Below are 26,316 nucleotides of genomic sequence, written 5' to 3' on the forward strand. Positions count from 1 at the left end.
TTTTTTACTTTTTAACTTTAACCATTTTGATCTACGCCTGTTGGTAACGCCCCTTGGGAATCGGAAAGCAACTGTGAGTTTACAGAACCTTCGCACCTTTGCGAATTGGGTCTGGCGAAGCCAGGCTAATCCACAATGATATGAGATTATATCGATAACTGACACAGCTTCTAGGTGGTGTGTCCGTTCATAGCATAAGATTTAGAGAAATCAGGAGTAGGCTAGTTTAGGCTATTTTGCTGCCTGCAACACGTGCTGTTCACTATTAGAGGTCATTGCATTTGCACCTTTTTTACATCTTATGGGCACCTACACATAGATTACACTTGACCAGTATTTTGTCCTTGATCTCGAAGAGGGGGAAATAATGTCTGTATTTCCATGTCAAGAGAGCTCACGTTGTCAGAACCAAAGCCAGAACTGTCAACCATGTACACTTGGGATTGTTGATGCATTGTGCACGGGTGACGTTGACGTTAGATTGTAAACGGGAAATGTAGGCTATTTGTCCATTGCGCAAAAGTAACAAACACATTTACATTTCAGTAGCTGTAACTGCGGTATTTTAATTTGAAAAATAACTCGTTACATTACTAGTTACTGCCAAAAGTAGTGGCGTTACAGTAACGGCCTCCGCACAGGCCCTTCCACCCCTGCTCGAGCGATCTGTTTGGATCTACCATGTCTACCAGCAGCTGTGCTGAAGGTGTTTCCTCACTGTGCACGACCAGAACAGGCCCGATTGAAATACCGTCGGCTCTTAATCTTCCCTGGGCTCTACTCACTGCTCAGTATGGTTGATATTCAGTGTCACTCTAGTCTTTCTTTGTTTCCACCCTCCCCTGTTTCAAATCCCTCCATCCCTCCTCCCGCCCCCCCCCGATAGGCAGATGATAGTCCGTCTGTCCTTTAAGGTGCCCTTCACAGCCAGCACGCCCGGTCAGCCACCAACATGACCATCCGTCAGGACGTCCAGCGTAATAACTGTCTCTCTCACGTGACCACGGCAGCGGTCCGCTGGAACCTCAAACACCCCGGGCTCACAGACCACCAGCCTCTGAACACTCCAGGCTCACAGACCACCAGCCTCTGAACACTCCAGGCTCACAGACCACCAGCCTCTGAACACCTCGGGCTCACAGACCACCAGCCTCTGAACACCCCGGGCTCACAGACCACCAGCCTCTGAACACCCCGGGCTCACAGACCACCAGCCTCTGAACACCCCGGGCTCACAGACCACCAGCCTCTGTTATGATATTATCGACTAATATTGAATGAAGCGTAACAGTATAATGAACAGCCTGCATGCTGTGTTGTAATCTTAAGAGTTTGATCGTGGCGGTTTGTTTGTTGTGGTCTATTAAATCTAATGGAATAAAGAGCCCAATAGATGGGTGTGCCATACTGGAAAGTATTGGTCCTGCACAATAGATAATGTAACCTCTACTGTAGGCAGTAGATTGCAGTGTAAACTGCCCTTTATCGCCATTGATAATTCACTGTACTGTACCTTCCATTCTCCCCATGGTAAAGACAGCGTTAGTTATGTAACACCTCTCCTTCATGTGAGTAATCACATTCATCACATTTGAGTAATTACATTGGTCACATTTGAGTAATTACACTGATCACATTTGAGTAATTACATTGATCACATTTGAGTAATTACATTGATCAGAGGGGGGAGGGTGAAGAGGACACGAGTGGCCTCAAGATCACAGCAGCAGATGCTTACATGGACAGCGCCATCAGGCCTGTATTGAAGTGAGGATTTCGAGACGGTTTGTGGCATTCAAGATTCAAGATTAATTTATTTGTCCCAAGGGAAATTTGTCTTGGACATACAGGCTGCTACATACAGTGCAAAGGTGCCATAACAAGGACAAAACATTAGTGTATAGACATGTGCATACATAAAGTTTAAAGTACATTCATACGTAATACAATCAACACTGCTTATGAACGGAGTTTAGGAGACTAACTGATTATGGAATGAAGGAGTTGTTGTATCTGTTGAGGGATCATTTCTTGTTTTTAACTGGAACTCTTAACATCTGCCAGATGGGAGCAGTTTGTATTCTGCATGCAGGACATGTGAGGGGTCAGCAGTGATTTCTCTAGCTTGTCTGATTACGGTTTTACCAAAAATCATTTGAAGTGTGGGATACTCTCTCGGGGTGAGAGAGAGAGAGAGAGAGAGAGAGAGAGAGAGGAATGTCTCAACATTTTCATTGCATTATGAACCAGTCGTCTGGTGGGCAAGAGGTGAAGATGAAGTTAGCTTAATAAGCAATGATAATGATGGTGGATGAACATGGGAAGTGGGAATGCATCATAAAATTGAGTTTGGAGTGTTTTGGTTCCTCTATGAATGTAACAGGTGTCATTGCATCACTCGTCAGTACTGCGCACCCTCACTTGAACGACACTGGATCTCGGTTCCTCTGACTTGCCAACGCGTGACCACCTCTCTTAAACAGCGCTTTAGCCAGCTACGCCACCGACAAGCTAGCGATTCAGTAGTGTGGGTGGGAGGTATTTATACAGCCCATCTTATAGGGCTGAGTTTGACTGATTCATCTTGGTTACCACTGCACTTTGTTGGCTAGATGGCTGTTCATTGAATTGTTTTTTATTCATCCTAGCTCGCAAGTTTGTCTCGTGTGAGATATCGGCAGTATAGCAACAGTGGAACATACAGAAGTTATGCAATATGGCTCTACCCTGTAGCAATATTGCGTAGATCACTGCCTACTTGAGTAGAGTAGCCTACAGCATAGGGGTGTGCCAGGAGCCCACTATTTGTATTTGTATTTGACAGCTAATTATTCAGATTCGTATTCGGCTTCAGCCCACTGTCTCGTTTACCATATTATTCATTCAGAAACAATACCGTAGGCATAACACAGCCACAGGCCTCGCTCTGTGAGCGATGGCATTATTGTCGTTGGTCACAAAATCTGGTGGTCACACTTTTCGGTGGTCACACATTTCGGTGGTCACAGATGTCGGTGTATTAACATGCGGAAATCAGTGACCACCGGATCTTGTGACCGTTCACAAAATCCGGTGGTCACAGAATTCCGAATAACACCGGTTAAAAAGATCACTTAACGGTAGCGCCAAGCTTTCAAAAACCATCGTTTGTTAGAATAGGCGTTTCTGCTTTGGTGAATGGCTTTGAAATGTTTATTTGACACTTTTAAATATGAGCGCCAAGCGCCGCCAACTTCGTGACTATTTAAAAGTCAAAATTTCCTATGGTGGTAGAAAGGACTGTGGTAGCAGATGCTACGTCATTGGCGCACTCACAGTTCCTGAGAAGGGATCCTCCTCTGCTCAAACAAACGCTACAGTTCACATAGGCTATTGCAGCAGGTAGGCTACGACAAGAAAACAAAATCCAATGTCTCAATAAACTACCCAGCTGGCATTTCAATGTTGATTCACGGGTCATTCAACGTAATGTGACTGAATCAACGTTGGATTAGGTTTTGATTTTGAAAGGTGAACTAACGTTGATATCGCGACGTTGTTCTAACATCTTACTCTTCAACATGGGTGAATTAAGGTCTTACAACCACTGGTGAATATGTGTTGAATTTGAAAGGTGAATCAACTTTGAAATCCCTACTTTGTTTCAATGGCTTACTTTTCAACATGGGTAAATTAAGGTCTTTGAGTCAACTTTGCATCACTGTTGAAACTGCAACTTTGTTTCAACTTCTTACTTTTCAATCATGTAGCCACGGAGAACAAAGGCATGAACTTTTTACATTACATTAGAATCAAGATGCACATGTAGGCCTACAACAGCAGTGAATGGCGTTGCAACACTGCACTGACTACTGTGCAAATAGCAACAACATCAATCCAACAATAATGTGAAAAATAAGTGTTTGTGGCACTGGCATGCACACACACAAACACACTGACATTCTTCTATACAGCAATGCTACAGAAAAAGGCACTCAGTCAATCTGCCAGCTGGTAACAGCTTTTAGCTTTCTAAACATAACACCTCTGCAGCACAATACGACGCAGGATGTAGCCTATGTTAAAATGCAAAATCAAAATCAACTCAGCTAGCAAGCTAAATAATAGCCTATAGTAACCTTACAATCTACAAGTAGCGGCAAAAGTTGGACAACAAGGGAATGACTGGCACATTGCTCAGCAAATTTCCAAAGAAACTACAGTGTCCATAATGGGACATCCTCGGATGTCCACAAAAGGAAATTTGAATCTCATTTTTTGTGCAAGCGCAAAATAAGGATTTGTGACCAATAAAATGAATTTATTGCAAAGATATATATATATATATATATATATATATATATATATATATATAAAGCAAAACCTTCGTTGGGCCACTTTTTACCCATATTGTGCATTAAAGGGCTATAAGGCAGGTTGAAGACATCATTGTACATCAACGTACAGATCTTTGACAGAATTTCAATGTTGATTTATAAGTATTTTATCAACCTTTTTCAACTATTGAGCATTCAATATTGTTTCAAGGTTGAAACGACGACTGATATTAATCCAACTATATTTCAACGTTGAAGGTCGGTCGTGTGCCAGCTGGGCAGTTAACTAGGGACAAAAGTACGGTGGCCGACAAGGGCAAACGCGCTGCAGAGACCGATAACATTTCCATTAGGGAGAAACGCACTGCAAATACAGAAAACATTGCCATTAGGGAGAAACGCGCTCCAAATACAGAAATGACTCAAAAACGCATACAAAACCCGAAACAAATACAACAACGGAAACGTGCTGCAGAAAGTCAAAACAAATACATTAACAGCAAACGCGCTGCAAATACAGAAACGATACAAAGTCAAAAACGCATACAGCCCCCGACAACACATGCAAGAAAAAAAACGCTGCAAATTTAGTCCTCAACACAACGGAAGTGTTCGGGGGGAGGGGAGCGGTAAGTGGAACGGACCGGAGACGGGCTAGACGTTCAAACCTCATGGTTCAAACAAGGCTAGACGAAAAGGCGTCAAAAAAGGTAACATTATAGTGATTATGTTCTTTTTTTACATTAAGGCTTTAATATTGTGCCATTCTTCTTTGGTTCTTTCGTTCATAAACATGTAAGTTTATATTTTATACTTCCGTTGTTTTGGGAACTGAATTTGCAGCGTTTTTTTTGTTGCATGTGTTGTTGTTGTTGTATGTGTTTTTGACTTTGTATCGTTTCTGTATTTGCAGCGCGTTTGCTGTTAATGTATTTGTTTTGGCGTTTTGCAGCACGTTTCCGTTGTTGTATTTGTTTTGGATTTTCTATGTGTTTTGAGTTTGTTTCGTTTCTGTGTTTGCAGTGCGTTTCTCCTAATGGAAATGTTTTCGGTATTTGTAGCGCGTTTGCCCTTGTAGGCCACCGTACAAAAGCCCTCGGTGCTGCTTACGTTCATTGCCTGCCTACTATCTGGCTTCTCAGCGGCTCCAAACTTTCTCTCCCTCTCCGCGATGTCTAGACGTCTGTTTAGACCATGGATGTATTAATAGAACTGGATACAGCCACTCCATTCACTGACCGCTATCAACAATGAAGCCCTATTGAACCGCGCCATCTTGGCAAATTTGTAGTCATTTGACCATTTCCGGTGACTTTTGTACTTGCGCAGTTGTGCTTTTCTGGCCTTCCGGTGACTTTTGTACTTGCGCAGTTGTGCTTTTCTGTCCTACGCGCGTCCACGTCCACGGTCAGCGTTGGCTATCGAATGGCCGACTGGTGTAAGATGGATAGCCTAACGTTAGAGAGATAAATGTAGTCTATGGTTATGTTAATAAAGCTAACAATGATGTTGTAACATGCATGCAGCACTGCCGATCTGAACGATTGATTCATTATTACCATGGATCGGTATTGGGATTGATCAAGGGCGAATGTGAAATAGCAGCCACAAACTCAGCGGGTTATCCGAGATGCGGTAGCAGCGGCCAAAGCTCCTGCTGGCGGGGAGTAAAGCTTTTCAACTCGCTTATCACTGGCTCCCTGGAGGAATTTAGCCTGGCTGCAATAACGTTATCGCGAACGGAATGAATACCATCCGCTAGCAAACAAAACATGTTCAGTTATATTTAACCTGTTAAAACTAAGATGCCTTGATGAAAAAATAATTTCGCCAATGGATATATTTTACAAAAACAGGTTAATATGCAAGCCGGTTTTCATTGCTAAATCAAAGCGGGGAGAGCCGGGAACGTGCGTGGACGCGCGTCGGACAGAAAAGCACAACTGCGCAAGTACAAAAGTCACCGGAAATAGCAAAATGACTACAAATCTAGCCAAGATGGCGCGGTTCAATAGGCCTTCACTTTAGATTTCGAATCCTGGGGGCTTGGTTTAGACAGACAGCAGGTGCGAGACTGCAAGCGTGTGCGCCTCTGTCTCTCTCTCTCTTTCTCTTTCAACAAGCATGACAGAATGTGTGCATATCGCTCGCTCATACAGTATTTGACTGTTCTCCCCCCTCTCGAATATTTTTTACAATATTCATACAAATGTACTATTCGGGAAAAAGCTACTATTTGTGCTCATCCGAATACCGTATTCGTATTCCGGCACACCCCTACAACAGCACTGGTTCTCAGACTTTTCAGGCACCCTTATTCAGTAAATACCTTTTTAATCTACGGCACCCCTAAATTATATTCTTACTGTCGTTTTCACACTGAGCACATTATGGAGTGTGGCTTTTTAGGCAAGGCAAGTTTATTTGTATAGCACATTTCAGCAACAAGGCAATTCAAAGTGCTTTACATGAGACACTTAAAGCATCAAGACCAAGTGCAACACATTAGCTTTGGCAACCAAGCTTGTGCTTTTAAAAAAAAAAAAAATTAATAAATAATTTATTAATTATTAATTATTATTTATTATATATTTTTTTAATTTAACCTTTATTTAACTAGGCAGGCGTTTAAGAACAAGTTCTTATTTACTAAGGTGGCCTGGTAAAAAGCAAAAAGCCTCTTGAGGGAAGGGGGTTAGGGGGCTGAAAAATAAAACAAGGTTAAATATAAGACAGTTGAAGAAAAACAGCATACATTGACACATCACAACACATATAAAACAACATGCAACACTACAATGAGCAATCACCAGCACAGACATACAGCAGCAGAAAATCATCAGCAAACATGCAAGACAGTTAAAAGACAGTTAAGGACAGCATACATGGAAGCATCACAGTACCTATGGAGCATACAGCATACAACTAAGCATCACCACCACAAACTCTTCAGCAAACACGCAGGACTGTTAAAAAAAAACAGTTAAAGACAGCACACATTGAAGTATCAGAACACAAATATAACATAACATGTAGCATACAATTACACAGAACACAACACGGAGCATCACACAGGCATGGTAAAACAGGCATAACACAGAAGAGGAGTACAAGTGGAATGAATGGCAAAACAACTGAGGGAGGATGTTATGTGGTGGGAAAGCATTTACACTAATCGCCGAGAGTGAGTGATGGCATTTTTGAAGGTGGGAATAGAGATGAATTTGTCCAGTTTTAGAGTATTTTGCAGAGCATTCCAGTCAGAGGCAGCAGCAGTCTGGAATGATGCAAGACCCAGAGAGGTTTTGACAGACACACGCACAGTTGAAAGCATGTTCACTGTCTCATTTTGTGATTTCAGTCTCTTAAAATATGCAATGTCTTTGGAATTGGATGCTGGATGCTTTGTTTGAACTGTTACGGTACTGTTGCTGTTGCTGACACAACATCGCCTGTTGGTAACATCGCACTTTACCAAACTACGACCAATGTGCCAGGTTGGCTTTACGCACTGATGAAAATGTATTAGAGCTGGTTGCTAGAAAGAACTGTCAAATCATTAACATTGTCAGCTGGTTCCAATGTGTGTGGGTGTATGACTCCTGTGTGACTGCCTGAGGGTTCCTGGAGACGGAGGTTACAACAGGGGGAGTCATGCTGCTACCCAAGGGGGGTCCAAGTATAGGGAAATTTCCCCGCCATATAGCTGTGTATGTCCCTAGGAGAAGGGTGACAGTCTCTCATGTGGTGTACAAACACCGACCCTTTAGATACGAGGGCGTCAGGCGCCTCATCCTATCTTAGTTGCAAGGTTGCATGATTGAGAAGAGAGCGAGACAGCTTTGTCTAGAAGGACGTAGGGGGGGTGTGGGACACCCATCCCTCCCTCTCGTCAGGGGGGTTAAAACCACTGTTCTGCTGTATGTTATTTGATTTGGGTTCAGCCAGCATCCAGATAGGTCATCTGTGCATTAGACATTGCCATGTTCTTTTGTATGTTAAACCTTCTGGAATAAACCGCTTTTGCTTAGACTCAAATCCCATGTTGGAGAAATTCATTTGGAACACCTGAGAAAGGAGACACTGGACTGTGTGGTATATCCAGAGATTGGGGGTCCGTCTTTTATTGGAAACAAAAAACACAACGCAGAGCTAATCAAGGACAATAATAAAAGACACCAAGATTCAACAGCACTGTGTTAGTAGGGTTACAGTTAGGACTGGGTATCAAGTCGAATTTCAAGAATCGATTCGATTCCGATTCTCAAGCTTCAGAATCGATTATCTCAATTCGATTCAATATCGATTCGGTTAGTGTTACTAAAACCTTCTTTTTTTTTTTTGCTGTAACCTTAATTACATGACTGCCAAGTTATGCAACACATCAATACTAGGGCTGGGTATCGATACTGATTTCCAAAAATGAATGAATGAATGAATGAACTATTCATTCCTTCATTTATTAATTCATTCATTAAATAAAAGATCGATTTTGGGATTCATGAATTTTTCGAATAACGATTTTTTAAACCCAGCCCTAGTTACAGTATATGTTCCATAGGGGACAAAGAGGAAGTAGCATTAACAATGTTCTTGGTAGCCTACTCTGGGGGCCGCTGAGGACTAATTGAAATGAAATTCATTTAGGAGTGAGAAAGGACAATATTGAATTGAGTGACGGACAAAAGAGAAGCCTCCTCAACAGAATTGAGGAGAAAAACAGACAGAGGTCTTCAGCAAATGACTTCTGAGGAGGTGTGAGGAGGAGGCTCCTGTGAACCAATCCTAGCCTGGTATAATCTTTACTCCCCCTTTTGACCCCTAGAGAGGTAGAAACGCAGGGAAGACACGTTAACCAAGACAGACCAAGTCACCAACTATAACATTATCCTTTAAAGTAAGCCATCACGTGCAACTGGGCTAACTTCATTTTGTAATGGTCTATTTAGCTAATGTAGATAACAGAGATGTTTGAGTGAACGGGAACTGCATCGCTCATGTAAGTAAAAGCACAGGAATAAAGCTGTTTATATGAGGAGACACCTACATTAGGTTTCAAGATAGCTGTTTTTATTCAAGGTAGTTTTATTTGTCACGTGCACACACAGGGTAAAACATACAGTGAAATGAAAGGAGCGAACTGGACTCCCCCACGCCATTGAGACTTACCCAAGCCTACTGGTTGAGTATCACTCAGTTTAGACCTATTGCTACTGTAATGTTCCAGTCACACGTGTGGTCGTACCAGCTACTGTGCAACAAGGGTTCAGGGTTACTAAAGGTGCAATGATGACGCCACGCCTCACCTCCCTCACCGTATGACTCACAGGATGGGTGGATTTCGAGAGAGGAGAGAGAGGAGAGAGAGAGAGAGAGAGAGAGAGAGAATGCTCATAGAGAGCATGTGTGTATGAGAGACAGAGAGACAATTGAGGCCAGGCCACAGCGCGCTTTGTCCTAGTAAGTACGGTGAACTTTTCTGAACCACCATGTGAACGGTACTGACGTCTGCCAGTGAATGCAGACCTTTGTAACATCTGCCAACCACACCATACTCCTCTTTCACGTTCATTATCCCAGACCTAATGATGCAAAATGGCATCAACAGCTGAGATCAAATGACTTAATAAGAGTAAAGGACAATGTGTGCGCAGACCCAGTAAACAGTTATCGCTATAACAAGGTCCATCCACAGGCCACTTGGCTCTCTGTCCTTGGACATTGAATCAAGGCCAACCTAGTAATATGCCCACAGCCCTCTGGACCAAACCATGACCTGGATAAGAGCAGTCGACCTGAACATTAGCTAAGGGCTCTCTCTCTCTTTCTTTCTCTCTCTCTCCCCCTCTCTCTCTCTCTCTCCCCCTCTCTCTCATTTTTCTCTCTTTCCCTCTCTCTCCCTCTCTCTGCCTCTCTCTCTCTCCCTCTCTCTCTCTCTCCATCTCTCTCTCTCTCTCTCTCTCTCTCAGAAGGTTACACAGGTTATTCTGGGGTGTTTCTCATTCTGAACCACATGCTGCAGAAGCTAAGACCTGGTTTCTACCCCCTCCATTAATAATGGACACACTGACTCGTCTTTTATTTATTTTGTATATTTACTGTACAACACTAACACACCCGAGTGCATGTGCACGTGTGCCAGAAGTGTGTGTGTGTGTGTGTGTGTGTGAGATCATGTGCTTGTGCATGTGTGTATTTGTGTATAATGTTTGTGTACTATATTATCACTTTACTTGCAACCACAGTAAAATACTTGTGTGTGTGTGTGCATTATCCTAGGTGTGTGTGTCAGGCTGGCTGCAGTGGAACACAGCGAGGACTACTCTCCAGAAGATGAGGAAGAGCAGGAGCGTGCTGACGGTGTCCCCCAGTGACGTGAGTGCAAAATACCATTCCTGTCCCTCCATGCAGCTGCCAGGCTGGAACTTGTCATAGAAAATTGTAGTTTCACCACCTACCTTGTAATTCACCACCTCCCTCAACCTTTCACATAGCTGTGCTAACCTAATTTATGACAGGATGACCTCTCTTCAGGAGGTCAACACACCTAGACTTTGTCTGGCCTGAATGGTTCTTTGTTCTATTGTCCCTGCAAGATTTACCGCTCTTTCTCATATCACGTGTCTCAACTCTTGACCACTGTTGATGACGTATGCCATTTATTATGACGTGTACAGATAGGTTAGCCAATCACATCCCTGCAAGATCCATCCCTGGATATCTGTGTATTGCTTGAATATAAGGCCGCGCAAGACCAGACTGCGGCACTTCTGCCGGATGCCACTCACGTGCGTTATCCTGGAAGTCCTTGCGCTCATATGTTTTCTCAATAAACCAGACTTGACCTCTTTGAGCGAACCTTGGCAAATCCTTTTTGACTTTAGATCAAATAATTATTCTACAAACTATCTAAGGGTAAGAAGAAATGAGAGAGAGGGTGAGAGAGAGAGAGAGAGAGAGAGAGAGAGAGCAGGCTCATGATCATACCAAACAAACTGCAGCGTGACAAGACAGACACCTATCACATGAAGAACATATGGTGAGGAGCACCATTGACATTCCATCATCTCCCTCTCTCTCTCTCTCTCTCTCTCTCTCTCTCTATCACACAGCCCTTACTCTGCTCTCTCTCTCTCCCCCCCCCCCTCTCTCTCTCTCTCTCTCCCTCTTTCTCTCAGCCAGTGATGGCTGGTTCATTAGGGGGATATGGGTGACGCACCACCAAAGGGAAAAGAGAGAGGGATTATTTCCTTTCTAGCTTGTCCTGCTTCTGAATATCATTATCCAATCAGCGTCAAGTCGTGTCCTGTGCAGTACCGCCCCTTTCGGACGATTTCAGTCAAATTGCGGAAAAACTCTTGTCGGACACTGCATGGACAACTACAGGTATCCTATCATTGACATACATCATCTCTCGAAGGTGAAAAGGCATGAAATATCAAAGATGTATATGGTCAGTTTCCTGACATTATGTAGCAGTCGGTTCTATTTTGTGGAGCTCCGCCCCGCAGGGCAAGCTCCTTAATGGATTAACCAAAGAAAAAAAAACATACATGCACCTGCGACCAATTAGAACAGGTGCACCACTATAAAAGTGTGCCGAGATCACACAACTGCTCCTAGGAACACATTCGACTGAGAAGAAAGAAGATGATCAGCCAGTGACTCACCGTGTTGCCGACATCGTCCCTCAGGGCTCCCCGGCCGGCGCTGCCTAGTCTGCCTGAGAGATTCTGCGGTTGCGGAGCCATCAACAGCAACTTGGGACATCCACTCTGCTTCCGCTGCATGGGGCTGCAGCACGCCAGGGCAGGTCTGGTGCCGTCTCCTGGCGGCCAGGCCTGCTCTTAACCAGAGCCTCTGGAGAGGCTTCACCAGGTGCACTTCTTCGACTGCCTGCCGCTGCCGCCAGTGGAGGAGTGTCCAGGAGACCCTGCACCCGCGGAGGGCGGCTCAGCTGAAGGAGAAGCTCTGAGGCTGGTGGCGACCATGGATGTATTAATAGAACTGGATGCGGTGACTACGTTGACGCCTCGTTCTTGAGAGTGAAGTTTTTTGAAGGGTCCACCGACCCCTTTTGACATGCGCAGTGGTTTTTTGCGTCACAGGCATGCGCAGTTGTGCTTTTTAACCACGTGATTTGTTGACCCGGCCGCGTCCACGAAGTTTACACATTCATGTGGATGTTGTGTTGTGTTGCGCGTTCACCGCTCTCCCCGCTGTATTGCGTGTCCCTGCATTAGCATTGTTAAGTACCTGCCATCAAATCACAATTCTGTCAAATATATCGTTTCGAAAATTTATTTATTTATCCAGGCATCTTAGTTTTAACAGTTTCATTATAGCGGAGTAGGTTATATTTGCTCGTATGTGGTATTTATTCTGTTCACAACTTCGCGATCGTACAGCCAGGCTACAGAGCTCCAGAAACCGTAGCCATAGCAGAGGAGCGGCCGGAACAGAATGCTCCTGTTGCGGTACAGGAACGCGGCTAATAGGGGAGTTTGTGGTGCTATTTTCCATTCGCCCTTGATGAATCCTAACACAAATCCATATCTATAACATATCCATTCTGATTCTTCTTCTTAATATTATTATTATTATCATAACCGTACTCAGCGAATGGAAAATAGCACCACAAACTGAGCTATTAGCCCTGTGCTTGTACCCGCAACAGGAGCTCTCTGGGCCGGCCACAATGTGATGCAGCTCGGCTTGGCATAGGGGTTTCTGGAGCTCTGTAGCCTGGCTGTACGATCGCAAAGTTGTGAACAGAAAAAATACCACATACGAGCAAATATAACCTGCTCCGCCATAATGAAACTGTTAAAACTAAGATGCCTGGATAAAGAAATAATTGTTCTAAACGATATATTTGACAGAATCAGTATTTTAAGCAAGCTAGTTCTTAATGCTAATTCAGACACACTAACAGAGCATGGGGGAGCTGTGAATGTGCATTGGAAATCCACAGGAACGTGCAAACTGTTCGTGAACGCGGCGGGGTCTGAGAAAAGCACAACTGCGCATGTCAAAAGGGGTCGATTCGGCAAGATGGCGCTGATCAAAATGTTTCAGGAAGTAAATCGCTTCCTGGCCCCTTGGTGGCGACTCAGCCTCCGAAGCCCCTGATGCAAGTAGGTCTTCCTCTAGTGATCCCGGGTCCAGGTCCATCGTCCACAATCTCCCGAAGCTACTCGAAAGAGCCGTTTACCATCTCGACGTTCTCCTTCCGGAGGTTGCAGCTATGACAGGGCTGCCCCTCTGGAGCTCCGGGTCTGCTAACGGTCAACCTCCAAGCCTGCACCTCATCTCCTCCCAGCTATGCCCGACCAGGAGACGTTCGTGGAGTCGTGACTGGGCCAACCTGCTTCTCTGAGAGCTCCGCTACATCCTGTCGTGAGAGCTACCAGAGTCGCTAAATGGAATGAAGCATTGACTTCTGGCTCCCCGCCGCTGGAACCCGACATCACTGCCGTCCTAATGCCTGGCTCCTCCACCTGGGGCTCGGCATCGGCCATCTGGCAAAGGGTCCAGGCGCCACCTCCTCGTGCTTCAGCTGCTACTGTAGACAGGCACCAGTCTCGAAACAAGCCCAAACAACCTGCTACAATGTCTCCCCTGCCCGTTGCCCGTCGACCAGCTCCTTTGCCGGCCTTCAGGGCTTCCGGTCCGGCGCTTTCACCTCCGCCTCTCCCTGTCCAGCCGGTTCAGAGTGCCCGGCCCGGTCCCGACCGGTGCACCGGCTGCCCACCTACAGGCTTTGGGAAAGAATCGACGCACCTACTGACGGTGTGCCGAGGTGCATGTGACTGTCCTTTGCTTTGCCCCCCGGGCTCTTTTAAGAGCAGTGGTGGGGATGTTTCCATGAAGGTGACAATAAAAATGCTGAATTGAACTGTGCCTGGCTATGGTAATGTACAGTCTGCATCTCATGTTGTGCCTAGTCTAGCTAGCCCTGTTGTAGCTCCTTTGCACGGAGAATACGATGGGGTCCAGCTCCTTTTCTTGTAAGTACGATGGGGTCCAGCTGTTTGCTCCTGCCCCATCTGAAAACTTTGAAGCCTCCGGTTCGAGTGTCTTCCCCTGCTATCGCAGCAGATGTGACAACCACCGGAAACGCTGTCGAGCCAAGGAAAGATCTATGTTCAATGGGGTCCAGCTGTTCGATCCTGATCCATTTGAACACTTCAAAACCTTCAGTATGGCTACCAGCGGGGCCTAGCTTAGCGCTTTCCCAAACGGCGGTGGTCATGGGCCCGTGTCAAGCGGCTGCGTCCTTCCCCATCAGTACTAGAGGAGACCGTAGCTTGGCCGGCCTCAGCTAGCTATGCAAATTAGTGGGCAATGCTCCGGTCCTCTGTTGTGTATGACATCAGTGCTCAACCACCATTTAACAGTGAGTCTGTTATGAATGGCAGTGTTCTCACTATCTCTCACGGGATGCATGAGGCTAGTTTACGAAGCAACGTTGGCTCTCTGCACGTCCATGTGCATACAGGTAGGGGGATGAGTTTTTATGCCTCCACCCGGCATGGCCGGATGGCATTATGTTTCCATGTTGTCCGTCCCTCCCATTCTTGTTAACGCGATATCTCAAGAAAGGCTTGACCGAATTTCTTCAAATTTGACCAGAATGTCCATTCGAACTCAATGATGAACTGATTCCATTTTGGTGGTCAAAGGTCAAGGTCACCATGACGTCACAAAAGGCGTTTTTGGCCTGGTGAACGTGATATCTCAGGAATGGCTTGAGGAAATATGTTCTAATTTGGCCAGAATGTCCAGTTGGACTCCAGTTGCTATTAACTGATTAGATTTTGGTGGTCAAAGGTCAATATTAATTGACTTAAGGTCAAGTTCACAAAACATGTTTAGAACAACCTGACTTGGCGGAGGCATACATCCACGAAGCGGTATTTCTAGTTCAACTATGGAAAATTTTGTTTGTGACGAATGTCATGAAGGGTTCACTAGGACTACGGTCTATGGGAATCCCTTAGTCTAGCATTTTTTGACTGGCATGCGGCGTCTTCACCCTGTGCGAAAGCTACGGGGCCGATCTTCTTTTGATTGTGAATGCGCTCTGTGGAGCTCCATTTGAGCTAATACAGCAGGTTTCCCTCAAGTGGCTTTCGATCACACCGCACTGCTCCTTACTTTGGCGTCAGGCAAGCGGGTCAGTGATATGAGAGCGCAGACAGTCCTTCTCGTCACTGGTGATGGGAGTAAGGATGGGGCCAACCTTCAGTATAGTCATTACCTTGGAGCCCTGGCACGTGCTGTAGCTCCTCTTATGTCATTGTAGTTCCCGCTTATGCCTGTGGGGAGGAGCTCCATGAAATAGAACAATGGTTACGTATTGTAATCCTAATTCTATGAGTGGAGCGGAGCCCCACATGGCGCAGACTTTGCTGAGCCCCAGTCTGCTCACTGAAATATTTGGCTAGGAGCAGTTTTGTGGTCTCAGCACACTTTTATAGTGTTGTTCCTGTTCTAATGGGTCAAGGGTGCGTGTGTGTTTTTTCTTTCTTCAGTCAATGTAGCTAGCTAGGCCAATAAGGAGCTTCGCCTAGGGTTACAATACGTAACCATCGCTTTGTCAAATGAAATGAAATGGAAAGATAAAAGTAGCCTACACAACAAATACTCACCACCTTTAGATGTAAATGTAATAAGTAGCTTAAATGGTTTTGTCCATTGCACAGTATCAGCCCCAGTGCCACTGCTCTTTATTCTGGATTTGTTGCACCTAAATAAAATAACTGAATCTGATTTTTATTTATCTTTTTTTTTTTTTCATTCCTCCGAAGGTGTCTTTGAGGGTGAACTGATAAATGGCAACCCATATTGTTGATGATCACTGTGAAATATTTTTCATTCATGTTCTTTGATTGACAAGACAAATTCTATTCAAGACTGACAGTGAACTAGCTGTCCACAAATACTGTAGCCTACAGTAGGCTATGTAAAAGGAACAATCCTTGTCTTATATTGCCATCTGGTTACTGGTGGCATTTTCCCTTTACTACTCCTTTAATCTTACACACACACACACACACACACACACACACACACACACACACACAGGGAGGAGAAACATATGTAGGTGTTTGGTGTCTCATACAGTACTGTATCTTGTCTCTCATCTCTTCTCACATCTCTTATCAAATTTTTTCTTTACAAATTCTTTACAAAATCTGTCACTTCTGGCTCAATTTTTTCCTCTCTCCCTGATAGTCCGGGAGCCATGGGGTTGAACCTTGTTTTGTCGGGTGCAATTTTTTTCTTTGCCGTTTCTTGTAGCTTGGAGGTACCTCTTCAAAATGCAAGAGGTTGCTCAGTGATATCCCTTGAGCATTTTGAGATATTAACCCCTTCATGCCCGAAAATGCCAAAATCACACAAAAATAGGACTGCATGCTGAATATATATATATATATTAAATGCATTCAATTTACATTCTCTAATGTTTTTTCATACAATGGGCGATTTGGAATGTTTTACATTCCAAATTATTAGTATTAACCCTTTCAAGCCAGGCAACTTTTGTAGCAGGAGTTATTAGCTGCGAGACACAGCTCAAGTTTGCATCGTGTTGGTCCATTTATTGATATGGGCAACAAAACATGAGCGACAGGAAAAGAGGTGTAGCTCTTTTCCCCACAAAATGTATCTAACTAAATCAAACAAGTGCATCCCCACTAGAGATGCGCAGATGGAGTTTGAGCGCACCAGAATCCGTGTGTACTCATCAATCATCCACCCGCCACCCACCCGACGTCATTATCTTCTAACATTTAGAGACCCGCACCCAACCCGCCAAACAGGAAGTTATTGTATTTACATTTAAATTAGGTCCAGCCGTTTGTGCTCATTCACTTTTCATATAGGCGCATTTTCTTGACTTTTTTTCTAAACAATTTAAAGATTATAGGCTCACTTTTGCAGGATCTCAGTTGACGAAGTGGTCGAGTGTATTTGAGTGAGCTGCTGGCAGGTCTCACGCTTTCTCGCAGTTGTTATAATATATATACCTACAGTAGTTATTAAATACGAATATAACTGACAAATCCACCCAAAATTATTCACAATGTTGATTTTTATTGTCCCACCTACCCGCGGATGTGGATATCCGCGGATGTCGCGGATATATCCGCAATATTCACATCTCTAATCCCCACCCAGTGAGTATGCACTAGGGCGGGTCATACTTTTATCACACCATTTTAACAACCCTCTCAATGCTTTGTGTGTGGCAAGTCCAGTTGAGCACCTCCAGGGGAGTGTTGATGAAGCTCTTCACCTGCGAAGTGCTTAGGGAGCAGGTGAGAGGTGGCTCTGATACTCCTTCTGACCAGATGATCAGGTCACTAATGCTGGTAGCCTCACTGTTGATGTCAGGTGTCTTTCTGATCCTGACAGAGGAGTCCCCCAGCTGGGTATCTCTGTCCCCCTCTCCCCTGATCCTGACAGAGGAGTCCCCCAGCTGGGTATCTCTGTCCCCCTCTCCCCTGACCCTGACAGAGGAGTCCCCCAGCTGGGTATCTCTGTCCCCCTCTCCCCTGACCCTGACAGAGGAGTCCCCCAGCTGGGTATCTCTGTCCCCCTCTCCCCTGATTGCCAGGATTCTCTCCACCCCATTGATCCTCTCCTTCTGGTCCTCAGAGCACAGCAGTGTTTGGATGATGATGTCACTGTGGGCATACCAAGCACATCTTCTCACAGTTGGCATCACACGATCGAGCACCTCTTTCCTCTGGGACTTGAGGCAGTCCAGCTGAAATAGGATGTGCCTAGGCCCTTCGATCCAGCAGTGCTTGACCTAGGCATTGAACCAGCATGGATAGAACACCCCATTGATGAATTCCACGATGAGCTGCAGATTCTTCAGGTTCTTTCTTTTAAGTCCGTGCTTTGACACCCAGAGCCTGAGAAGTATGTTCACTGTGGTGAGCCAGCGGCTGTGGTTCACTGGTCCAGTCTCCAACAGAGCAATCCTTGCAGGAAACAGTCCTTCCCTGACTGCACAGACTATTTTGTAGCCATAGTGTTGGTCCGTTGAGAGATCTTGAATGACCTCATCAGGCAGTTTAATCAGTGGAGGGCCCGCACAGATGCAGGTGAAGTGTGGATTGATATCAAGTCCCAGAGGAAAGAGGTGCTCGATCGTGTGACACTACAGTGTCACATCCTGATATGGCATGGGCTGGTAAAACGTGTTTGACAATTTGTGTCTGCTTGGCCAGGGTTGACTTGATGTCCACTATTACTCTCTCCTTGCGGAGAGACTGGTCCTTACAACCAGAGGGCAGTCAAAGTCAGTATTCCAGTCGTAGCCAGGGCTGCCAAATGGAGCCACTCCCAGACAGTCTTTTTTCAATTGGGGAAGGGTGTTCCATTCAAATTACCCTAACTTGGGCATAAATTGTGCTTAGTTGCCTACCCATTTTTTTGGCCACCGCCCACCCACCAGATGATTTCTGGCTACGCCTCTGCAGTATTCATTTAGAATACGTGACCTCCTTTATTAATAGTCATTGTAGACTATCCATTTGATGCATTTAGTCCTATAATGCATGCAATATCATAAGTCTATTTTTGTGTGATTTTGGTATTTTCGGGCATGAAGGGATGAAGGGGTTAATATCTGAAAATGCTCAAGGGATATCACCGAGCATCCTCCTGTATTTTGAAGCCCCAATATCTTTATACTGAGGTGAATTCTGGGGGAACGTGTAGTATGTAGAGAATGATGTTAGTATAATTACACCACACATTAGTTACGTATGTATTATTTTTTTTTTTTCCATACTGTTGTAATTTGTAATGCACATGTGCATAAGTGTGGGTGCATACTCACTGGGTGGGGATGCACTTGTTTAATTTAGTTAGATACATTTTGTGGGGGGAAGAGCTGCACCCCTTTTCCTGTTGCTCATGTTTTGTTGCCCATATCAATAAATGGACCAACACAATGCAAACTTGAGTTGTGTGTCGCAGCTAATAACTCCTGCTACAAAAGTTGTTTTACAGACCTGGCTTGAAAGGGTTAATACTAATAATTTGGAATGCAATACATTTCCCATCACCCCTTGTATGAAAAAACATTAGAGAATGTAAATTGGATGCATTTAATTTATATATTCAACATGCAATATCATAAGTCTACTTTTGTGTGATTTTGGCATTTTCGGGTATGAAGGGGTTAATATCTGAAAATGCTCAAGGGATATCACCGAGCAACCTCTTGCATTTTGAAGAGGTACCTCCAAGCTACAAGAAACAGCAAAGAAAAAAATTGCACCCGACAAAACAAAGTTCACCTATAAATCGGGCTATGGCTCCCGGACTAGAGCTGCACTCTCTGCTCCTCTCATCTCATGTCTGTCCTCATCACATCACATCTCGCCCTCTCGCCCTCTAATCCTGCCCTTTCTCTCTCTCCGTCTGTTCCTAATCCTGCCCTTTCTCTATCTCTCTCTTTCTCTCTGTTTGTTGCTAATCCTGCCCTCTCTCTCTCTTTCTCTCTCTCGTTATCTCTCTCTTTCTGTCTGTTCCTAATCCTGCCCTCTCTCTCTCTTTCTATCTCTCTTTCTATCTCTCTCTCTCCCTCTCTCTCTCTCTCTCTCTCCCCCTCTCTCTCTCTCTTAGTTTTTTAGTTTATTTATTTAGATCTGGACAGTATATTGATGAACGTGTAAAAAACATGTTGCCAGATTGTAGCTCTCTCTCTCCTTCTCTCTCCCTCTCTCCCCCCCCTCTCTCTCTCTCTCTCTGTCTGTCTGTTTCTTTGTCTTTCCTGGCCCTCTCTGTGACTTGGCGTATGCAGACACACTGGGTGACTAGTGCTGATACACTAGGCTGGCCTTGCCCTGATTACTAATGCAAATGCACAGGCGTGCACACATGTTGTGTGTGTGTGTGTAGGGGGGGGTGTCTGGATGGGCACAGCGAGTGGGCAAAACACTTGAAATTAGGAAATGGGAGAGGCTTTTCTCGTTGGGGTTTACCCGTTCAGGTCACACCAAACCGTGTGTGTGCGTGCGTGCGATTTTGTCTGCATGCGAGCTACCGTGTGCCTGTGTGCCTTTCTGTGTGCCAGCTACAGTGCCCAGGCAATGTACTACGTACTGCATTCATCGAGCGGCTAGCAAGCTGTTGCTATTCCATGGAGGCGGGCAGAGTGAGATAATCAGTCTCTCCCCATCTGCCCCCTGGCCCCCGTCCTCCACTGACTCCCTGGCCCCCGTCCTCCCCTGGCCCCCGTCCTCCCCTGGCCCCCGTCCTCCACTGTCCCCCGTCCTCCACTGACTCCCTGGCCCCCGTCCTCCACTGACTCCCTGGCCCCCGTCCTCCCCTGGCCCCCGTCCTCCCCTGGCCCCCGTCCTCCACTGTCCCCCGTCCTCCACTGACTCCCTGGCCCCCGTCCTCCCCTGGCCCCCGTCCTCCCCTGGCCCCCGTCCTCCACTGTCCCCCGTCCTCCACTGACTCCCTGGCCCCCGTCCTCCACTGACTCCCTGCCCCCCCCCCGTCCTTCACTGAGTCCCTGGCCCCCGTTCTCCACTGACTCCCTGCCCCCCCCCCCGTCCTTCACTGAGTCCCTGGCCCCCGTCCTCCACTGACTCCCTGGCCCCCCCGTCCTCCACTCACTCCCTGTCCCCCCCCCCGTCCTTCACTGAGTCCCTGGCCCCCGTCCTCCACTGACTCCCTGCCCCCCCCCCCGTCCTCCACTGACTCCCTGGCCCCCCGTAGTTGGACGGATCCGGATGTCTGAGAGATGCCACAGAGAGAGAGATCTGATGTCTGGTCTCTCCTTTCCACCTGTTATATCTCTATCCAGGTTTCCTGCTGTAGAAGTGGTGTGTGTGTGTGTGTGTGTGTGTGTGTGTTTGTGTTTGTGTGTTTGTGTGTGTAGAAGAAGAATTCTTTATTTGTCATGCGGCATGCGTGTGTGTGTGTGTAGAAGAAGAATTCTTTATTTGTCATGCGGCATGCGTGTGTGTGTGTAGAAGAAGAAGAATTCTTTATTTGTCATGCGGCATCGTGTGTGTGTGTAGAAGAATAATAATTATATTTGTCATGCGGCATGCCTGTGTGTGTGTGTGTGTGTGTGTGTGTGTGAAGAAGAAGAATTCTTTATTTGTAAGGTATCAGCCAAAGTTCAGCGCCCTCCTCTCTCCCTCCCTCTTTATCTCTCTCCCTCTTTATCTCTCTCCCTCTCTCCCTTCCTCCTTACCTCTCTCCCTCCCTCCCTCTCTCCTCTCTCTCTCCTCCCTCTCTCTCCCTCCTCTCTCTCCCGCCCTCCCTCCCTCCTTCTCTCCCTCCCTCCCTCCCTCTCCCTCCATCCCTCCCTCTCTCCCTCCCTCCCTCCCTCTCTCCCTCTCTCTCCCTCCCTCCATCCCTTCCTCTCTCTCTCCCTCCCTCCCTCTCTCCCTCTTTCTCTCCCTCCCTCCCTCTCTGTACTCCTCTCACTCCATCGCCGCTGCGTCTCTCTCCTTCTCTTAAAAACGAAGTGCGCGGTCGGGGGGGGGGGGTGGGTGGGCTGCCGGTTGCCATAGCAACGGCAACTCTTCGCTCCTCCAAAACCCCCTTGGGTGCCCGGGACAGACTGGTTTTGGCGAAACTACGCGCACGCACACACACACACCACGTACACTCACACACACACACACACACACATTTGCCCTGTAGGGAATTTGGTTTTGGCTTAGCCGGCGAGTATAGAGCAGTGTGATCTTTACCTGGGCGTCCTGACCCGTGTGCGTAGAGATCAGTGTTTCGGTTTCCACTCCTCACACTCATATCTCCAGCTATCAGAGATATCAGAGGAGACCCGGTGGCTAATATGCAGTGAATAATACCTCCGACAGGCGTCCCTGACAGGTCTCCTCCTGCAGCTCCTCTCTGACTCCTGCGTTACGGGGGGGGGAGTGCTCCCTGACAGGTCTCCTCCTGCAGCTCCTCTCTGATTCCTGCGTTACGGGGGGGGGGTGCTCCCTGACAGGTCTCCTCCTGCAGCTCCTCTCTGACTCCTGCGTTACGGGGGGGGGGTGCTCCCTGACAGGTCTCCTCCTGCAGCTCCTCTCTGACTCCTGCGTTACGGGGGGGGGAGTGCTCCCTGACAGGTCTCCTCCTGCAGCTCCTCTCTGACTCCTGCGTTACGGGGGGGGGAGTGCTCCCTGACAGGTCTCCTCCTGCAGCTCCTCTCTGACTCCTGCGTTACGGGGGGGGGAGTGCTCCCTGACAGGTCTCCTCCTGGTGGAGATCTGGAGGAGGGGGATTCGAGAGGAGGTCATCAAGGGCATCACTGGAAGTGGAAGACTCTCTTATTCTGCCTTTCTCTCCATCTCCCTCTATCTCTCCCCCTCTCTCTCTCTCTCTCTCTCTCTCGCTCTTTCCTCTCTCTTTTTCTCTCCTTCTGTACCTCTCCTCTCTTTCCCTCCTTGCCCGTCTTGTGACTCTCAGATGTGGAGTAAACAGTGCCAGACTGGAGGCTCCTCCTTCCTTCTCTAGTCCCTCCTCTTGGCTCTCCCTCCCTCGCTGAACTGAAACACGCTGAACCACCACAGCCGCTCAGTAATTCAGGGTACTAGCAGTGATGTCGCTCTGTGAACATAGGGACACCCGGTAGTTTGGGAGTCAGAGGATTCCTTTTTTGATGAGCCTGGTTTTGCCGGATTTTTTCTTTTCTTTCAAGAATCGCTGCTCGTTCTTGTCGTTTGGGGGTACCTCTTCTAAATACAGGAGGGCGCACAGTGATATCCCCTGAGCGTTTTCAAAAATGAACCCCTTTATGTCCCGAAAATGGATTTACAGTAGTGTGAAATTTCATGCAATACTCAAATCAAATGCGTCACAATTTCTTTCTCCAGTGTTTATGAATGAAAGAGATCATGTGCAATGTATTTGGTTTCATTGAGCATTTTCAGATATTAACCCCTTCATGCCCAAAGCAGGGGAATCTTGGGAGATTTTTTGAAATTCTACTGAAGTTCCCAACCCCATCTCAACACAGGGCAGAGGCTGTGGCAGTTGCATTGAATTGTCTTATAGCATTCTTTTCCTGAATGTATGTATAGGATGTACCACACTCACATATCACACCGCACACATATACTGTATACACATACACACACTCACCTACACATTACTCTCTGCATACTCACTGCACAGTGTAAACACTGACTGCACTGTTTTATATTTGTTTCTTCTTTCTACTGTAGCTTATCCTTTTTTTGCACTTGCATTTTGACCTCGCCCTTTGCACTGTCCTGTCTCTGTCCTGTCCTGTCTCTGCACTGTCCTGTCTCTGTCTCTGTCTCTGTCCTGTCTCTGTCTCTGTCTCTGTCTCTGTCTCTGTCTCTGTCTCTGCCCTGTCCTGTCCTGTCTCTGTCCTGTCCTGTCCTGTCCTGTCCTGTCTCTGTCCTGTCCTGTCCTGTCCTGTCCTGTCCCTGTCCTGTCTCTGTCCTGTCTCTGTCCTGTCTCTGTCCTGTCTCTGTCCTGTCCTGTCCTGTCCTGTCCTGTCCCTGTCCTGTCTCTGTCCTGTCCTGTCTCTGTCCTGTCTCTGTCCTGTCCTGTCCTGTCCTGTCCTGTCCTGTCCTGTCCTGTCTCTGTCCTGTCCTGTCCTGTCCTGTCTCTGCACTGTCCTGTCCTGTCTCTGTCTCTGTCCTGTCCTGTCCTGTCCTGTCCTGTCCTGTCCTGTCCTGTCTCTGCACTGTCCTGTCTCTGCACTGTCCTGTCTCTGTCCTGTCCTGTCTCTGCACTGTCCTGTCCTGTCCTGTCCTGTCCTGTCCTGTCCTGTCCTGTCCTGTCCTGTCTCTGTCTCTGTCTCTGTCTCTGTCCTGTCCTGTCCTGTCTCTGCACTGTCCTGTCTCTGCACTTTCCTGTCTCTGTCCTGTCCTGTCTCTGCACTGTCCTGTCTCTGTCCTGTCTCTGTCTCTGTCCTGTCCTGTCCTGTCCTGTCCTGTCCTGTCCTGTCCTGTCTCTGCACTGTCCTGTCTCTGCACTGTCCTGTCTCTGTCCTGTCCTGTCTCTGCACTGTCCTGTCCTGTCCTGTCCTGTCCTGTCCTGTCCTGTCCTGTCTCTGTCCTGTCTCTGTCTCTGTCTCTGTCCTGTCCTGTCCTGTCTCTGCACTGTCCTGTCTCTGCACTTTCCTGTCTCTGTCCTGTCCTGTCTCTGCACTGTCCTGTCTCTGTCCTGTCTCTGTCTCTGTCCTGTCCTGTCCTGTCCTGTCCTGTCCTGTCCTGTCCTGTCCTGTCCTGTCCTGTCTCTGTCCTGTCTCTGTCCTGTCTCTGTCCTGTCCTGTCCTGTCTCTGTCCTGTCCTGTCCTGTCCTGTCTCTGTCCTGTCTCTGTCCTGTCTCTGTCCTGTCTCTGTCCTGTCTCTGCACCAGTGGCGTGCACAGACATTTTGGGGGGCAGGTGCTCAGTGAAAAATGAGGTGAGATGTTGACGGGGGGCTGACAGATAATTTGTTTTTGTTTTTTTATTGTCACGCGAGTTGTTGACGGTGGGGGGGCGGGAACTCGGTTATGATTACTACATATTACTAAATATTCAGCTTAAGTATACTGATAGCCTCACATGTTGTACCAACAACAAACTCTACCGACATTGGTCGTGTGGTGGTCATTATTACGTTAAATCCATTAATTGATTATGTCTAGTGTCTAATAATAATAATAATAATATTTATTTATAGAGCACATTTCAGACACAACGTGCCTCTCAATGTACTTTACACAACATAATAAATACAAAATGCAAATACAATAGACTTGTTAAGCAGGTGGGCAGTCGGCTAATTTATGCTCAGATGTTTGGTGCGGTTTGAGACTTAGTTCACAACAGAGACAAATAAATGCAAGTTATAGTTTGGCAACTGAGGCTAAGGGAGCAAACAATACACTCGTTTGCTTTGTGTTACCTGGCTGGCTAGCTGTCATCACTCGGGCACTCTAGATGGGGAAAGGGCAGGGGAGGAGATGTGTGTGCAATGCTGCTGTAGCGCGCCTCCGTTTGTGTCCGCTTTTCGCGTTTACCGTTGACAAGGGAAGAGAGGGAGGGGAGGGTACAGGTGTGTGTGAGGGGGGGCTGGCAAAATTACAACGCATTTTGGGGCATTATTATTACACGCTTTTAATTGAGAATTGATCGATGTCACCATGGGCCACATAACAGTAGGCCTACACTGTAAAAAAAAAAAAATTAAAAATGTAACTTTCAAAAGGGCACTTACCTTGTCCAGAGGGCAAAGGGCAGGTGCTCTAGCCCCACCTCGTGTATATCTGTGCACGTCCTGTCTCTGTCCTGTCCTGTCTCTGTCCTGTCTCTGTCCTGTCTCTGCCCTGCCCTGCCCTGTCCTGTCCTGTCCTGTCCTGTCCTGTCCTGTCTCTGTCCTGTCCTGTCCTGTCTCTGCACTGTCCTGTCTCGTTCCTGCAGCCTGTCCAATGTTGTCTCAATGTTTCGGTTTCTGATTCTGATGTGACAGTTGGGCTCTTTGTTCAAGTGAATGGTTTATTTGATATCCAAACATTAATCATTCGGTCTCTTGCCCTTATTCTTTGCTTGACTCAGCAGGCTCAGTGTGAAATGTGTGTGTGTGTGTCTTTGTGCATGCGTGTGTGTGTGCGTGCGTGTTTGTGTGTGTGTGCATGTGTGTAAATGTTGGGCATCACCATGGTCCCGGACCACAGCCTTCACACCAAATGTCCTCCCCCCTACCCCCTGTCTGCATGCTAGCCCTACCCCCCCCAGCATGCTAGCCCTACCCCCCCCAGCATGCTAGCCCTACCCCCCCTGTCTGCATGCTAGCCCTACCCCCCCTGTCTGCATGCTACCCCTACCCCCCCCCCCCCCGTCTGCGTGCTAGCCCTACCCACCCCCGTCTGCGTGCTAGCCCTACCCCCCCCCTGTCTGCATGCTAGCCCTACCCCCCCCTGTCTGTATGCTAGCCCTACCCCCCCCTGTCTGCATGCTAGCCCTACCCACTCCTGTCTG

At 46.9% G+C, this 26,316-nt stretch overlaps 1 protein-coding gene across 1 annotated transcript in view; it reads left to right on the forward strand.

Moving 5' to 3' along the window:
- Positions 1–10,649: 10,649 nt before the first annotated feature.
- Positions 10,650–26,316, forward strand: part of pde4ba (phosphodiesterase 4B, cAMP-specific a) — a gene marked incomplete at both ends in the record, with an annotated part of 143,688 nt that continues 128,021 nt past the window's right edge. The window contains one exon of the mRNA XM_084435808.1: positions 10,650–10,691. Coding sequence (XP_084291934.1) covers positions 10,650–10,691 — 42 coding nt within the window. The remainder of the gene's footprint in view (positions 10,692–26,316) is intronic.

This window comes from Borostomias antarcticus (genome assembly GCF_949987555.1).
Source record: "Borostomias antarcticus genome assembly, chromosome: 3".
NCBI lineage: Eukaryota > Metazoa > Chordata > Actinopteri > Stomiiformes > Stomiidae > Borostomias > Borostomias antarcticus.